At 46.1% G+C, this 16,747-nt stretch overlaps 1 protein-coding gene across 4 annotated transcripts; it reads right to left on the reverse strand.

Annotated features, from left to right (window-relative positions):
* Window positions 1–2,660: 2,660 nt before the first annotated feature.
* Window positions 2,661–16,159, reverse strand: LOC120056118 (dynein, cytoplasmic 1, intermediate chain 2a-like). Of its 4 annotated transcripts, none has more exons than XM_039004306.1 (17): window positions 16,037–16,159; window positions 10,755–10,875; window positions 10,417–10,546; window positions 9,782–9,860; window positions 8,355–8,417; window positions 7,414–7,538; window positions 7,111–7,200; window positions 6,862–7,024; window positions 6,246–6,345; window positions 5,524–5,649; window positions 5,143–5,289; window positions 4,772–4,885; window positions 4,542–4,675; window positions 4,322–4,466; window positions 4,106–4,246; window positions 3,759–3,884; window positions 2,661–3,653 (listed from the first exon to the last, which is right to left on the reverse strand). In XM_039004306.1, the coding sequence occupies exons 2-17, from the start codon at window positions 10,872–10,874 to the stop codon at window positions 3,540–3,542; spliced, it is 1,917 nt and encodes a 638-aa protein (XP_038860234.1). In that variant the 5' UTR covers window position 10,875; window positions 16,037–16,159; the 3' UTR covers window positions 2,661–3,539. The 4 variants fall into 4 exon arrangements, with proteins under 4 accessions (XP_038860234.1, XP_038860235.1, XP_038860233.1 ...); XM_039004307.1 differs by having other exon boundaries at window positions 6,862–7,012; window positions 7,111–7,203; XM_039004305.1 differs by having other exon boundaries at window positions 7,111–7,203.
* Between the last annotated feature and the right edge of the window lie 588 nt (window positions 16,160–16,747).

Here is a 16,747-nt window from a genome sequence, read left to right on the forward strand (position 1 = left end):
CATTCCGGTTGCGCTCCCCCCCCCACATTCCGGTTGCGCTCCCCCCCCCCACATTCCGGTTGCGCTCCCCCCCCCCCCCACATTCCGGTTGCGCTCCCCCCCCCCACATTCCGGTTGCGCTCCCTCCCCCCCCCACATTCCGGTTGCGCTCCCCCCCCCCCACATTCCGGTTGCGCTCCCCCCCCCCACATTCCGGTTGCGCTTCCCCCCCCCCCCCACATTTTGGTTGCGCTCCCCCCCCCCACATTCCGGTTGCGCTCCCCCCCCCACATTCCGGTTGCGCTCCCCCCCCCCACATTCCGGTTGCGCTCCCCCCCCCACATTCCGGTTGCGCTCCCCCCCCCCACATTCCGGTTGCGCTCCCCCCCCACATTCCGGTTGCGCTCCCCCCCCCACATTCCGGTTGCTCTCCCCCCCGCATTCCGGTGGCTCCCCCCCGCATTCCGGTGGCTCCCCCCCGCATTCCGGTTGCTCAGCTCTCCCCCACGCTGCTCTCTCTCTCTCTCTCTCACACGCCTCTCTCTCTCTGGTGGCTCCTCTCTTCTCATTAATAACTGATTTAGATTTTTTTGTTTTTCTTTCGGATGCACATTGTGTGTAAGGCTACTTTGGTTGGACAGTGTGTAGGGGATATTTGATTGGACAGCGTGTGTAAGGCTTTACTCTGATTGGGCCTTGCACAGGAAGTTACTGTACATATTGTAGATCTGCTGTACAGAGACGTGACACTGCTGGAAAGGAATTGTTACTGTAAGGTTGGACAACAATGTTATGGTAATGTTAGAGCAACACCATGAGGATAATGAGAGAAACATTTTGGTTACAGAAGCGTTGCAGTAATGTTAGAAAGCAACGTGACGGTAACGTCGGAGTGACGTTACTGTTATGTTAGAATGACGTTGGGACTCTGTCTCTTGAGAATCACTGATGTACAGACCTTTTCAACATAAGTGTTTATTGAGGAGAATCATGAGCAAAGGATTAGATAACTTAAATCCATTTCAATTCATTGTGTATTTTATTGAAATAAAGCATATGTATGGTTTTAATTCTAGAGGTTAAAGTGTTTATTTCAAGGGGAATAAACAGCAAAAAGGGACAAGCAAAACCTTACCAGGAGTTTTGGCGTAATACTAGACTTGGTCACTTCATGTTATACTGATACAATTTTACAAAATGTCCTATCATATCAAATTCATTAAATAAGGAGCACAGAGTGCATTCGGAAAGTATTCAGACCCCTTCCCTTTTCCACATTTTGTTACGTTACAGCCTTATTCTAAAATTGATTAAATTAAACATTTTCCTCAATACACCATAATAACAAAGCAAAACTTTTTTTTTTGGTACTCAAAAAATATGAAATACCTTATTTACGTTTTACGTATTCAGACTCTTTGCTATGTGACTCGAAATGGAGCTCAGGCGCATCCTGTTTCCATTGATCATCCTTAATGTTTTTACAACTTCTACAATTCAATTGATTGGACATGATTAGGAAAGGCATGATTAGGAAAGGCACACACCTGTGTTTAAGGTCCATCAGTTGACAGTGCATGTCGGAGCAAAAACCAAGCCATGAGGTGGAAGGAATTGTCCGTAGAGCTCTGAGACAGGATTGTGGCGACACAGATCTGGGGAAGGGTACCAAAAAATGTCTGCAGCATTGAAGGTCCCCAAGAACACAGTGACCTCCATTCTTAAATTGAAAAAGTTTTGAACCACCAAGGCCGCCCAGGCAAACTGAGCAGTCGGGGGAGAAAGGCCTTGGTCAGGGAAGTGACCACGAACCCAATCGTCACTCTGACAGAGCTCCAGAGTTCCTTTGTGGAGATGGGAGAACCTTCTACAAGGACAACCATCTCTGCAGCACTCCACCAATCAGGCCTTCATGGTAGAGTGGCCAGACAGAAGCCACTCCTCAGTAAAAGGCACATGACAGCCCGCTTGGAGTTTGCCAAAAGGCACCTAAAGGACTCTCAGACCATGAGAAACAAGATTCTCTGGTCTGATGAAACCAAGATTGCACTCTTTGGCCTGAATGCCAAGCCTCACGTCTGGAGGAAACCTGGCACCATCCCTACGGTGAAGCATGGTGGTGACAGCATTATGTTGTGGAGATGTTTTTAAGCGGTAGGGACTGGGAGATTAGTCAGGATCGAGTGTAAGATGAATGGAGCAAAGAACTGAAAGATCCTTGATGAAAACCTGCTCCAGAGCACTGAGAACCTCAGACTGGGGTGAAGGTTCACATTCCAAAAGGACAACGACCCTAAGCACACGCAGGAGTGGCTTCGGGACAAGTCTCAATGTCCTTGAGTGGCCCAGCTAGAGCCCGGACTTGAACCCAGTCGAACATCCTCTAGAGAAACCTGAAAATATCTGTGCAGCGACGCTCCCCATCCAACCTGACAGAGCTTGAGAGGATCTGCAGAGAAGAATGGGAGAAACTCCCCAAATACAGGTGTGCCAAGCTTGTAGCATCATACCTAAGAAGACTCGAGGCTGTAATCACTGCCAAAGGGGCTTCAACAAAGTACTGAGTAAAGGGTCTGAAAACTTATGTAAATGTGATATTTCAGTTATACATTTTTTATACATTTGTTCACATTTCTAAAAACCTGTTTTTACCTTGTCATTATGGGATATTGTGTGTAGAATGATGGGGGGGACTATTTAATCCATTTTAGCATAAGGCTGTAACGTAACAATGTGAAAAAGTCAAGGGGTCTGAATACTTTCTGAATGCACTGTATCTATACAGAGTTTGGTAAACTCCTTCCAACAGAGAATTGTGTAATGGACAATGTTCCAACAACAAAAGTCTAGTTGAAATGCTAATTAGAATGTGGTGCATTTGGTGCCAACATGGTGGATAGTTGGCCAAACTCTGTATGCATCTATGGCTCTACTTAGGTCCACATCTTCATATGAGGAAATACTTCATTAACATCCTTTCAGGAAGTAGAGAGACACTGGGTTTCTATTAAGAGACCTACAGGTACAGTACATTTTTAAATGGATAAAGTAATATTAACTTAGTTTTTTTCAAAAACCACTAACATATTCAGTCAAGGCAAGTAAAGTTTAAAAAGCAGTTTTTGTCTTGTAGTGGTATGAGCTTAGGTGTAGTGCTAATGTTAAGGGATATAATAGTAAAGCTATCCACAGACATGTTTAAATAATGTGCAACCGCATATGATAAATAAGAGCATGGATAAATAAAATTGACGCTAAAATCTAAGAACATTGCTGACCTAGTCTATAAAGGTTGGAATGGGTCATCCTGTTTCTTTCTCTTCACCATTAAACCCACATGGTCAGCCTTTAGGGAATACACATACGCCTCCAAAGACGTACAAATACAAGAGATGCAAAGTAGTAAAAAGGTGCAAAGGTACAAAGTTTTGCATATTTAGGGAAGAGCTGTGGACAGAACACGCAAATGTTCTAGAACCTGAGAGGATAAACATCACTCCTGTTCCAACTGGAGGGAAGATTTGGAAGCAAGTGCAGGAGGGGAGTGGTTACCATGGTGATCAGGCGACTAGGCGCTGCGCGGCCAGCTCCTCTCCTTCATCGCGGTTCTCGTTGATCTCCACCAGCGTGTGCACCAAACGGGTCCATTCATCTGCCTTGGGCACACAGATTTGCTGTGGAAACACACACAGGTTAAACAAATTGCAGGTTTGACACTTGTGATTTATTTCAGTGCAGGAATATAAGGGTTTTACTAGATGAATGAATAGATCTCTCACCTCCCCTACGTCATAGACCAGCACCTGTCCGTCTGAGTCTCCTGTAGCGATCTCTCTCCCTGAGTGAGCCCACCGCACACGGTTCAGAGCAGGAGACCCATTCACACACACACTTGCACTGGGCACCTAGGACACACACAGTGTTTATGTTGCATTGTTCATTGCGTGTGTATAAATGTGTGTTGGGGAGGAGCTATAGGAAGACAGGCTCATTGTAATGTCTGGAATGGAACATTTGGAACGGAGTCAGATGAGGTTTCCATATGTTTAATACCGTTCCATTACAGCAATTACAATGAGCCCGTCCTCCTATAGCTCCTCCCACCAGCCTCCTCTGGTGTGTGTACCTCTGTGTCGTTGTTGAGGTTCCACAGGTCCAGGCGTCCAGATCCGTCTACACAGGCGAAGAGGGCGGGGTGTGTGGGAGACCACATGACATCATACACATAGTCACAGCTGTCCTCAAATGAATACAGAGGACGGGTACTCTACAGAGAGAGAGAGAGGGTACTGTTAGAGAATGACGTAGGGTTGATGTTTCTGTGTGTGTGTGTGTGCGTTACCTTGGTGGTCCACAGCTTGACGGTCCAGTCGAAGGAGGAAGAGATGAACAGATGGGAGAAATCAACGGGACCCCCGGCACTGTGACAGCTCAACCCAGTGACCGGACCATGATGTCCCTCAAACACATCACTGATACCTGCTTTACTGTAACACAGACCATGTGCACAAAGCAATCGTTACTCCCCATCGCTAAATCAAATCACACACACACTCACGTACCTCCCGTGGCGGCAGGCGGTGTAGACTGATCCATCTTCACTCCCGACCACAAAGTTGTTCACATCACCCAGAGGAAAAGCCATGGAGGTCACTGCTACTGCCTTCGACTGCTTAAACACCAGCTCCAGACTGTCCTGGAAAGCGCACACACACACACAGCATTAAGACTGACAAAACACTAGCTCTGCGATGTCTTAGAACTCAGACACACACACACGCTGCAGTAGTACCTGTGGTTGAGACAGCATGTCCAGGCTCCAGGAGCACATCTTTCCATCAGTCGAGATGCTGATGAGGTTGTGCGCATTCTGGGTCCCCACCACATTCACACAGTACACTGGGTGCTGAACATCACAGGACACAGACACAGTTCAGTCTCTGGGCGGCAGGTAGCCTAGTGGTTAAGAGCGTTTGGCCAGTAACCGGAAGGTTGATGGTTCGAATACCTTAGGTAAAATGATTTGCTGATGTGCCCTTGAGCAAGGCACTTAACCCTAGTGGCTCCTGTTAAGAGCGTATGACAAATGTCAGTAGCTTGTAAGCTAATATAATGTAAACAACTTCACCATTTGAAAGCTATTGAGCACTCTGCGTGTGTTACCGTGTGAGCGGAGGCAGAAAGAGGAGTTCTCTGTACAGGTGTTCTCTTGTTGCTCCTGTTGTCCCATAGGACGATCTGGCCTGAGTAAGTCCCACCCACGACCAGGTTAGGATGGAACCTGGCGAACGCTGCTGACATCACTGCAGACTGGAGGACAGGCAGAAGAAAAGGATTTTCGCAGAGCAGTGTGTGTGTGTGGTGGCGCCTTAATTGGGGAGGACGGGTTTGTGGTAATGACTGGAGTGGGATTGTATCAAACACATGGTTTCCATTTGTTTGATGCCATTTCATTCTCTCCGTTCCAGACATTATTATGAGCCGTCCTCCCCTCAGCAGCCTCCACTGGTGTGTATGTATGCGCACGTTCATGCGTTTGTGTACCTGGCAGTGGAAGGTGTATTCAGGTGTTGTCTTCTTGAACTTCATGTTCCAGACCAAAGCCACTCCGTCAGGCTCATGAGGAGCATCCTCGTTGTTGTTGTAGGAGGCCACCAGCAGCTCAGGGTACTGAATCAAACAGGAGTCGAACACGAGATGAATATGAATCCGACAGTTACATACAGTATATACACTGAGTGTACAAAACATTAGGAACACCTTCCCTTTGCCCTCAGAACAGCCTCAATTCATCAGGGCATGGACTCTACAAGGTCTCAAAAGTGTTCCACAGGGATGCTGGCCCATGTTGACTCCAATGCTTCCAACAGTTGTTTCAAGTTGGCTGGATGTCCTTTGGGTGGTGGACCATTCTTGATTTACACGGGAAACTGTTGAGCACAAAAAACCCAGCAGCGTTGCAGTTCCTGACACACTCAAACCGGTGAGCCTGGCACCTACTACCATAACCTGTTCAAAGGCACTTCAATCTTTTGTCTTGCCCATTCACCCTCTGAATGGCACACATACACAATCCACGTCTCAAGGCTTAAAAACCCTTCTTTAACCTGCCCCCCCCTTCATCTACACCGATTGAAGTGGATTTAACAAGTGACATCAATAATGGATCATATCTTTCACCTGGATTCACCTGTTCAGTCTATGTCATGGAAAGAGCAGGTTTTGTACACTCAGTGTATATTTACAATCATTGCACACTGTCTTACCTGAGGAGACCAGTCCAGACAGGTGACCACTCTGTTCTTGGACCAACGTTCGTCAGAGAACGCCCTGTTCAGAGATATCTTAGCCCCCGCCTGCATCTCACTGGAAAAAAAGAACGAGAGAGAGGAGGGGGTAGAGAGGAGGAGGGGGTAGAGAGGGAAAGAGGAGGTGGTCGAGTGAGGAGCAGGGGGGGAGAGGAGGGGAGAGGAGGTGGGGGAGAGAGGAGGTGGTCGAGTGAGGAGCAGGGGGGGAGAGAGGTTGGGGAGAGAGGAGGTGGTCGAGTGAGGAGCAGGGGGGAGAGAGGAGGGGAGAGGAGGTGGGGGAGAGAGGAGGTGGTCGAGTGAGGAGCGGGAGAGAGGAGGTGGGGGAGAGAGGAGGTGGTCGAGTGAGGAGCAGGGGGGGAGAGAGGAGGGGAGAGGGAGAAAGAAGGGGAGAGAGGAGGTGGGGGAGGGGAGAGAGAGGCCATTAGAGAGAGGAGGTGTTATTATTCATAGTGATTATTGTACTACAGTGTTGAGGGAGCTAGCACACAAGCATTTTGCTGCACCTTTTATACCAGCTGGGAAGTGTGTGTGACTAATAATAATAATTATTATTTTACAGTTCGGGGTGTCTCACCCCTCCTTGTCTTCCAGGTCTCGGCCACTGTAGTCAAAGCAGACGTCCACTCGTTCAGAGAGAGCGCGCTCCACAATCCTGCTCCCTCGATCGAAGAACGTCATGAATTCCTCCGAGTGGAGAAGCTGCATCTTCTCTTCTTCAGTCAGATCTTTGGGAGGGACTACACACACATACAAATATCTGCTGTGGTTTATGCAGGGCTAGCCAACTTACAGGTCACAGGTAAGAGGTTAAAGTCAGTCTCACCTTCTTCCCGCTTCTCCTCCTGATCAGCTTTCTCCTCCTGGGACTCCTCTGCTGGCTTGGGCTCGGCCATCTCCTCCTCCTCTTCCTCCTCTTCTGCCACACACACACACACACACACACACACACACACACACACACACACACACACACACACACACACACACACACACACACACACACACACACACACACACACACACACACACACACACACACACACACAGGTTCAATATCATGCTCACAACAACACAACATACTTAAAAGTCTGTAAATTGCTGGTAACACATAAAACACAAGGACTACCTGGTTTGGCCTGTGTGTGTGTTTGTGTACAGGTGGGGGTCTGTGTCTCCTTGGAGTAGGACACAGACTGTTTGGGTGGGAAATCCACCTGGGTCACCTTTGCCATGCCAAGCCTCAAACCACGCCTGGAGACACATACATAGTCAGGGAGACACATACAAACCTAGAAACACAGCCACAAGATTATACAGACTCTCTCATGCACGCACACACAAGGTCAGAGACTCTTCCACATCCAAACACACCATCGGAAAGACAAACACTCTACATGCGCTAGCAGACAGCAATGTGCATGATGCAAACATGTCCACCAAGGAAAAGACCAGGAGGAACAGAAGAGAGGAGCAGTACCCCAGCCAAGTAGGGAATGTGTCTTAGATAGTAAGAGAGAGAGAGGAGCAGTACCCCAGCCAAGTCGGGAATGTGTCTTAGATAGTAAGAGAGAGAGAGGAGCAGTACCCCAGCCAAGTAGGGAATGTGTCTTAGATAGTAAGAGAGAGAGAGGAGCAGTACCTCAGCCAAGTAGGGAATGTGTCTTAGATAGTAAGAGAGAGAGAGGAGCAGTACCCCAGCCAAGTAGGGAATGTGTCTTAGATAGTAAGAGAGAGAGAGGAGCAGTACCCCAGCCAAGTAGGGAATGTGTCTTAGATAGTAAGAGAGAGAGAGGAGCAGTACCCCAGCCAAGTCGGGAATGTGTCTTAGATAGTAAGAGAGAGAGAGGAGCAGTACCCCAGCCAAGTAGGGAATGTGTCTTAGATAGTAAGAGAGAGAGAGGAGCAGTACCCCAGCCAAGTAGGGAATGTGTCTTAGATAGTAAGAGAGAGAGAGGAGCAGTACCTCAGCCAAGTAGGGAATGTGTCTTAGATATTAAGAGAGAGAGGAGCAGTACCCCAGCCAAGTAGGGAATGTGTCTTAGATATTAAGAGCGAGAGGAGCAGTACCCCAGTAGTTCGGAGTCAGAGTGCAGCTGCAGAGTAGAGGGGTCAGGATCCCAGTGTAACGTCCTGATACAGCCACAATGCACCACCAGGGGGCAGCAGAGAGGGAGAGCGGGAGAGCGAGACAAAAAAGTTAGATGAGAGAAGTAGACAAGAGAAGGAGCGGAGTAGGAGAGAGAGAGATGGAGAAAAAGAGAAAACAACAGGGAGTGAGAGAGAGAGAGAGAGAGAGAGAGAGCGAGAGAGAGAGAGAGAGAGAGAGGTGTGGAGTGGGAAGTGAAAGAGAGAAAGCAGACAAGTCAGAATTTACAAACCTGTTGTTAATAAATACTGAGCCAGGAAGTACACTGAACTAAAATATAAACGCAACATGCAACAATTTCAAAGATTTTACTGAGTTACAGTTCATATAAGGAAATTGGTCAATTGAAATAAATGAGGCACTAATCTATGGATTTCACATGACTGGGAATCCAGATGCATCTGTTGGTCACAGATATCTTTAATAAAAGGTAGGGGCGTGGATCAGAAAACCAGTCAGTATCTGGTGTGACCACCATTTGCCTCATGCAGCGCGACACATCTCATTCACAATGTTGACATCAGCTTAACACTCGCCCACAAGAAGCCATAGGCGCTTTCTGCCATCTGCCCGGCACAGTTGAATCCAGGATTTATTTGTGAAGAGCACACTTTTTCATTGTGCCGGTGGCCATCGAAGGTGAGCATTTGCCCACTGAAGTGAGTGACGACGCCGAACTGCTGTCAGGTCAAGACCCTGGTGAGAATGACGAGCACGCGTCCCTGAGGTTTCTGACAGTTTGTGCAGAAATTCTTTGGTTGTGCAAACCCACAGTTTCATCAGCTGTCTGGGTGGCTAGTCTCAGACGATCACGCAGGTGAAGAAGCCAGATGTTGAGGTATCACGCAGGTGAAGAAGCCAGATGCTGGCATGGTTACACGTGGTCTGCGGTTGTGAGGCCGGTTGGATGTACTGCCAAATTTAAAAAAAAAACTACTATGGAGGCAGCTTATGGTAGAGAAATTAACATTAAATGATCTAGCGACAGCTCTGGTGGACATTCTTGCCATCAACATGCCAACTGCATGTGTTGTGTGACAAAACTGCACATTTTTGAGTGGCCATTTATTGTCCCCAGCACAAGGTGCACCTGTGTAATGATCATGCTGTTTAATCAGCTTCTTGATATGCCACACCTGTCAAGTGGAGGGATTATCTTGGCAAATGAGAAATGCTCACTAACAGGGATGTAAACACATTTTTGCCCAACATTTGAGAGAAATAAGCTTTTTGTGCTTATGGAAAATTTCTGGGATCTTTTATTTCAGCTCATGAAACATGGGACCAACACTTTACATGTTGCATTTATATTTTTGTTCAGTGTAGTTAATCACATAGACACACATACCTAGAGTTTCCATCTCCAGAGTCCTGGCTTCCTGTCTCGCTGCACATTGATTTGGCTGAGGGAGACATAGGGGCGGGGACTAGATAGTGAAACAAACACGTATCCTCTGTTATTACTCTCAGAGGCTGGGCTGTTGAGTGAGTGAGTGAGTGAGTGAGTGAGTGAGTGAGTGAGTGAGTGAGTGAGTGAGTGAGTGAGTGAGTGAGTGAGTGAGTGAGTGAGTGAGTGAGTGAGTGAGTGAGTGAGTGAGTGAGTGAGTGAGTGAGTGAATGAGTGGTCAGTTGGTTAGTCATAAAATAAAAAAGGGGAAGAAACAAAAAAGCAAAAGAAATAAAAGGAGAAGAGAGAGAAAAAGTAGGTGTAAGTGACATGCTGAGGCTTCATGCAGAAAGGTTTATTCAAAACCAGAAGAGAAAACAACAGAAAATATGTGAAGAATTCTTTAACAATTCAACAAAACCAAGACAGGACAAGGAAATTATATTGGTGTAACACTCAAATGTTAATCACAGACAATGAACGTTAAATTAGAATACAAACTGTGTGTGTGTGTGTGTGTGTGTGTGTGTGTGTGTGTGTGTGTGTGTGTGTGTGTGTGTGTGTGTGTGTGTGTGTGTGTGTGTGTGTGTCCTTACCATTGGTTATATCAGGGGCGATCCCCATGCTCTGCAGTAGAGCTTCAGCCTCTCTCCTCTTCTTCTCCAGGTCAGACGAGTCTGGTGCCCCAGCTGCACCCCCCTCCCCTCCCCGCTTAGAGTCAGACCCCTACAGGGGGAGAGAGGGGAAGGGGTAGAGGGCGAGGTACCGTGAGGGGATTTGTTGAATGGCAGGAACAGGGAGAGAGTAATATAATAAATACTGCATGTTGGCTATAACATGATACTGTAATAATCATATACTGATAGCCCCCACTCTTCTGCATCAAGCCAGCAGTCAGCAGGTTCTACATCATTCTTCTATTCCCTCTACTCACATCCTTCTTCTTGTTCTTCTCCTCCTCCTTTCTCTTCTTTTCCTCTCTGATTTGGGCCAGACGTTGTTTCTTCCTCTCCAGCTCCGCCTTCAGCTCACTCTTATCCTGTTTATCTGCCATGCTATAAGAGAGAGGGAGAGAGAGAGAACAAGTCAATATGAGTTTGAAGATGTGTGTGTGTGTGTGTGTGTGTGTGTGGATAGTAGCTACTGGGGGTGTCACACTGGAACCATGTGAACACAAAGGGATAACTATTCATGACAATGTGTCCTTTATCTGGGAAATGGAAAACAAGAAACAAGTAGTGACAGTATCTATGTTAAGCTGGGTTGTTATTAGCGCTGGAAAACTCTAGGCGGCATTCTGCCTTCTCCCTTCAGTTCTCAGCCATTAGCTTCGCCCATGACTGCCGCATGTGAACTACAACCCCGAAGCTGTGTATTAATGTTTAGAAACTTGAATAATCATCACTTGCGATGCGGCTTTCGAAACATATGGCCTTTATCTTTCAGCGGGAAAGAATTCTTCAAATGAAAAAGGTAGACTTACTGTAGCAGTTACAGATCCATACAGCTATGGGGCCTTACTGTAGCAGTTACAGATCCATACAGCTGTGGTGCCTTACTGTAGCAGTTACAGACCATACAGCTATGGGTCCTTACTGTAGCAGTTACAGATCCATACAGCTATGGGGCCTTACTGTAGCAGTTACAGATCCATACAGCTGTGGTGCCTTACTGTAGCAGTTACAGACCATACAGCTATGGGTCCTTACTGTAGCAGTTACAGATCCATACAGCTATGGAGCCTTACTGTAGCAGTTACAGATCGAAACAGCTATGGAGCCTTACTGTAGCAGTTACAGACCATACAGCTATGGGTGCCTTACTGTAGCAGTTACAGATCCATACAGCTATGGGGCCTTACTGTAGCAGTTACAGATCAAAACAGCTATGGGTGCCTTACTGTAGCAGTTACAGACCATACAGCTATGGGTGCCTTACTGTAGCAGTACAGATCCATACAGCTATGGTGCCTTACTGTAGCAGTTACAGATCCATACAGCTATGGGTCCTTACTGTAGCAGTTACAGATCCATACAGCTATGGGGCCTTACTGTAGCAGTTACAGATCAAAACAGCTATGGGTGCCTTACTGTAGCAGTTACAGATCCATACAGCTATGGGTGCCTTACTGTAGCAGTTACAGATCCATACAGCTATGGTGCCTTACTGTAGCAGTTACAGATCCATACAGCTATGCACCTTACTGTAGCAGTTACAGATCCATACAGCTATGCACCTTACTGTAGCAGTTACAGATCCATACAGCTATGCACCTTACTGTAGCAGTTACAGATCCATACAGCTATGCACCTTACTGTAGCAGTTACAGATCCATACAGCTTTGGTGCCTTACTGTAGCAGTTACAGATCCATACAGCTATGCACCTTACTGTAGCAGTTACAGATCCATACAGCTATGCACCTTACTGTAGCAGTTACAGATCCATACAGCTATGCACCTTACTGTAGCAGTTACAGATCCATACAGCTATGGTGCCTTATTGTAGCAGTTACAGATCCATACAGCTATGGAGCCTTGCTGTAGCAGTTACAGATCCATACAGCTATGGTGCCTTACTGTAGCAGTTACAGATCCATACAGCTATGGGTGCCTTACTGTAGCAGTTACAGATCTATACAGCCATGAGCCTTACTGTAGCAGTTACAGATCTATACAGCCATGAGCCTTACTGTAGCAGTTACAGATCCATACAGCTATGGAGCCTTACTGTAGCAGTTACAGATCGAAACAGCTATGGGTGCCTTACTGTAGCAGTTACAGATCCATACAGCTATGGGGCCTTACTGTAGCAGTTACAGACCATACAGCTATGGGGCCTTACTGTAGCAGTTACAGATCCATACAGCTATGGGTGCCTTACTGTAGCAGTTACAGACCATACAGCTATGGGTGCCTTACTGTAGCAGTACAGATCCATACAGCTATGGTGCCTTACTGTAGCAGTTACAGATCCATACAGCTATGGGTGCCTTACTGTAGCAGTTACAGATCCATACAGCTATGGGGCCTTACTGTAGCAGTTACAGATCAAAACAGCTATGGGTGCCTTACTGTAGCAGTTACAGATCCATACAGCTATGGGTGCCTTACTGTAGCAGTTACAGATCCATACAGCTATGGTGCCTTACTGTAGCAGTTACAGATCCATACAGCTATGCACCTTACTGTAGCAGTTACAGATCCATACAGCTATGCACCTTACTGTAGCAGTTACAGATCCATACAGCTTTGGTGCCTTACTGTAGCAGTTACAGATCCATACAGCTATGCACCTTACTGTAGCAGTTACAGATCCATACAGCTATGCACCTTACTGTAGCAGTTACAGATCCATACAGCTATGCACCTTACTGTAGCAGTTACAGATCCATACAGCTTTGGTGCCTTACTGTAGCAGTTACAGATCCATACAGCTATGCACCTTACTGTAGCAGTTACAGATCCATACAGCTATGCACCTTACTGTAGCAGTTACAGATCCATACAGCTATGCACCTTACTGTAGCAGTTACAGATCCATACAGCTATGGTGCCTTATTGTAGCAGTTACAGATCCATACAGCTATGGAGCCTTGCTGTAGCAGTTACAGATCCATACAGCTATGGTGCCTTACTGTAGCAGTTACAGATCCATACAGCTATGGGTGCCTTACTGTAGCAGTTACAGATCTATACAGCCATGAGCCTTACTGTAGCAGTTACAGATCTATACAGCCATGAGCCTTACTGTAGCAGTTACAGATCCATACAGCTATGGAGCCTTACTGTAGCAGTTACAGATCGAAACAGCTATGGGTGCCTTACTGTAGCAGTTACAGATCCATACAGCTATGGGGCCTTACTGTAGCAGTTACAGACCATACAGCTATGGGGCCTTACTGTAGCAGTTACAGATCCATACAGCTATGGGTGCCTTACTGTAGCAGTTACAGACCATACAGCTATGGGTGCCTTACTGTAGCAGTACAGATCCATACAGCTATGGTGCCTTACTGTAGCAGTTACAGATCCATACAGCTATGGGTGCCTTACTGTAGCAGTTACAGATCCATACAGCTATGGGGCCTTACTGTAGCAGTTACAGATCAAAACAGCTATGGGTGCCTTACTGTAGCAGTTACAGATCCATACAGCTATGGGTGCCTTACTGTAGCAGTTACAGATCCATACAGCTATGGTGCCTTACTGTAGCAGTTACAGATCCATACAGCTATGCACCTTACTGTAGCAGTTACAGATCCATACAGCTATGCACCTTACTGTAGCAGTTACAGATCCATACAGCTTTGGTGCCTTACTGTAGCAGTTACAGATCCATACAGCTATGCACCTTACTGTAGCAGTTACAGATCCATACAGCTATGCACCTTACTGTAGCAGTTACAGATCCATACAGCTATGCACCTTACTGTAGCAGTTACAGATCCATACAGCTATGGTGCCTTATTGTAGCAGTTACAGATCCATACAGCTATGGAGCCTTACTGTAGCAGTTACAGATCCATACAGCTATGGGGCCTTACTGTAGCAGTTACAGATCCATACAGCTATGGGTGCCTTACTGTAGCAGTTACAGATCTATACAGCCATGAGCCTTACTGTAGCAGTTACAGATCCATACAGCTATGGGTGCCTTACTGTAGCAGTACAGATCCATACAGCTATGGGTGCCTTACTGTAGCAGTTACAGATCCATACAGCTATGGGGCTGTAGCAGTTACAGATCCATACAGCTATGGTGCCTTACTGTAGCAGTTACAGATCCATACAGCTATGGGTGTTTTACTGTAGTATTTACAGGTCCATACAGCTATGGGGCTGTAGCAGTTACAGATCCATACAGCTATAGGGTTGTAGCATTTACAGATCCATACAGATATGGGTCCTTAGTGTAGCAGTTACAGATCCATACAGCTATGCACCTTACTGTAGCAGTTACAGATCCATACAGCTATGGTGCCTTACTGTAGCAGTTACAGATCCATGCAGCTATGCACCTTACTGTAGCAGTTACAGATCCATACAGCTATGGTGCCTTACTGTAGCAGTTACAGATCCATACAGCTATGAACCTTACTGTAGCAGTTACAGATCCATGCAGCTATGCACCTTACTGTAGCAGTTACAGATCCATACAGCTATGGTGCCTTACTGTAGCAGTTACAGATCCATACAGCTATGAACCTTACTGTAGCAGTTACAGATCCATACAGCTATGAACCTTACTGTAGCAGTTACAGATCCATACAGCTATGAGCCTTACTGTAGCAGTTACAGATCCGTGCAGCTATGAACCTTACTGTAGCAGTTACAGATCCATACAGCTATGAACCTTACTGTAGCAGTTACAGATCCATACAGCTATGAGCCTTACTGTAGCAGTTACAGATCCGTGCAGCTATGAACCTTACTGTAGCAGTTACAGATCCATACAGCTATGCACCTTACTGTAGCAGTTACAGATCCATACAGCTATGAACCTTACTGTAGCAGTTACAGATCCATACAGCTATGCACCTTACTGTAGCAGTTACAGATCCATACAGGTATGGGTGCCTCGATCTGACGAAAATAAACTTCCGCTACACTTCCTGAGTTATGTTTACACACACTTCCTGAGTTATGTTTATTAATACCAAATTAATTATATGGTTGATTGGAAAGGTCAAAAGGGTTGAGTGGGACATGGCTGATTGGCCACATCCCAGTTTCATCTGATTCTGCGATGGAGCAGTAGCTCGCTCGCCCGCTGGCCAACAGTCAACGCCATCTGTGTCCTGGCAGTCAACGTCATCTGTGTTGACAGTCAACGTCATCGGTGTCCCGGGAGTCAACGTCATCGGTGTCCTGCTCGATCTTCTTTTTAGAGTCTATGTGCTCGATGCCAAGCTAGCCAGCTAACGGAGCACACATTGACTGAAGAGAAAGCCGCAACCCTTCATTTAAACTCGCTTAATTGTACAATGGTAATCTGATTATCCACATGTAGATTTACTTTTGACAATAATCTCCTAGCAATTCTTGCAAGGCAAGGGCGTTAGCTAGCTAGCTAGCCGGCGATAAGCCTGACAGTGACAGCTAAATTAGCTAATTTAACCATCCTGTTACACGGTGACCGACTCGGACATGATCAAATCGCGTATCACGGTTTTAAAATACTAAAACATTAAAGTAGCTAGTATATTTGCACTTACTTGATATAATGCTTTAAATGAAATCCAATTTGTATGTAGTTACAGTAGTTAACGTTACAGTACTAGGTCGGTGATGGAACTGACAGCTCCACAAACAATGAGTGGATGATGTCATACCGAGTAAGGAATCATTTCCCCCAGACGCTGATCTAAGGCCAGTTGAGTGTTTATACCCTCCTGGTTAAGGTTGGAATTCGGGGTGGATAATCTGATCCTAGGTCTGTGAATACGAGCAATTTCCAGACACATATTTTTCTACACGGATGGGACCTGAGGAAGGACAAAATTGTTAACGTGCATTTGAATCGTGTTCCTTGCGAGCATTTGGCGCTAGATGGCGCCAATGGTTCATTCAAAGATATCAGCTTGACCCTGGCTCAATCTCTTGCACTCATCAAGGAGTTAGGCTAGAGAGTTATCCCTTGTAAACCCTTGTAAAGCTCTCATCAACATTAAAGTCTGGGCTAGACATGATATTTCAAGGTAGATCAGATTTCAGGCATCTGTATTTTGGGGTCATTATGTCCCCTTTCTGATGTAACATGCCTTTAAGTTTGTAAACCTGTGTCAATAACACATGATTAATAGCTATATGAAATAAGAGATTAGTGGATTCACATAAGACCTTCAACTGTTGTTCAGTTTATTGCTTTGTATATCTACTAAAAAGGATAAACTATTATATCAACAGAACTATTGAGCAAGTATATT

This window comes from Salvelinus namaycush, chromosome 11, assembly GCF_016432855.1.
Source record: "Salvelinus namaycush isolate Seneca chromosome 11, SaNama_1.0, whole genome shotgun sequence".
NCBI classification, from domain to species: Eukaryota; Metazoa; Chordata; class Actinopteri; order Salmoniformes; family Salmonidae; genus Salvelinus; species Salvelinus namaycush.

What these genes read in the sequence shown, in the direction of transcription:
- LOC120056118 (XM_039004305.1), bottom strand. Translation starts at nt 10,874, where the DNA reads ATGGCAGATAAACAGGATAAGAGTGAGCTGAAGGCGGAGCTGGAGAGG. An exon ending in AATACACCTTCCACTGCCAG is followed by an intron (nt 5,290 to 5,523) that starts GTACACAAACGC and finishes CCTGTCCTCCAG; the next exon opens with TCTGCAGTGATGTCAGCAGC. An exon ending in ACCGCCTGCCGCCACGGGAG is followed by an intron (nt 4,467 to 4,541) that starts GTACGTGAGTGT and finishes TCTGTGTTACAG; the next exon opens with TAAAGCAGGTATCAGTGATG.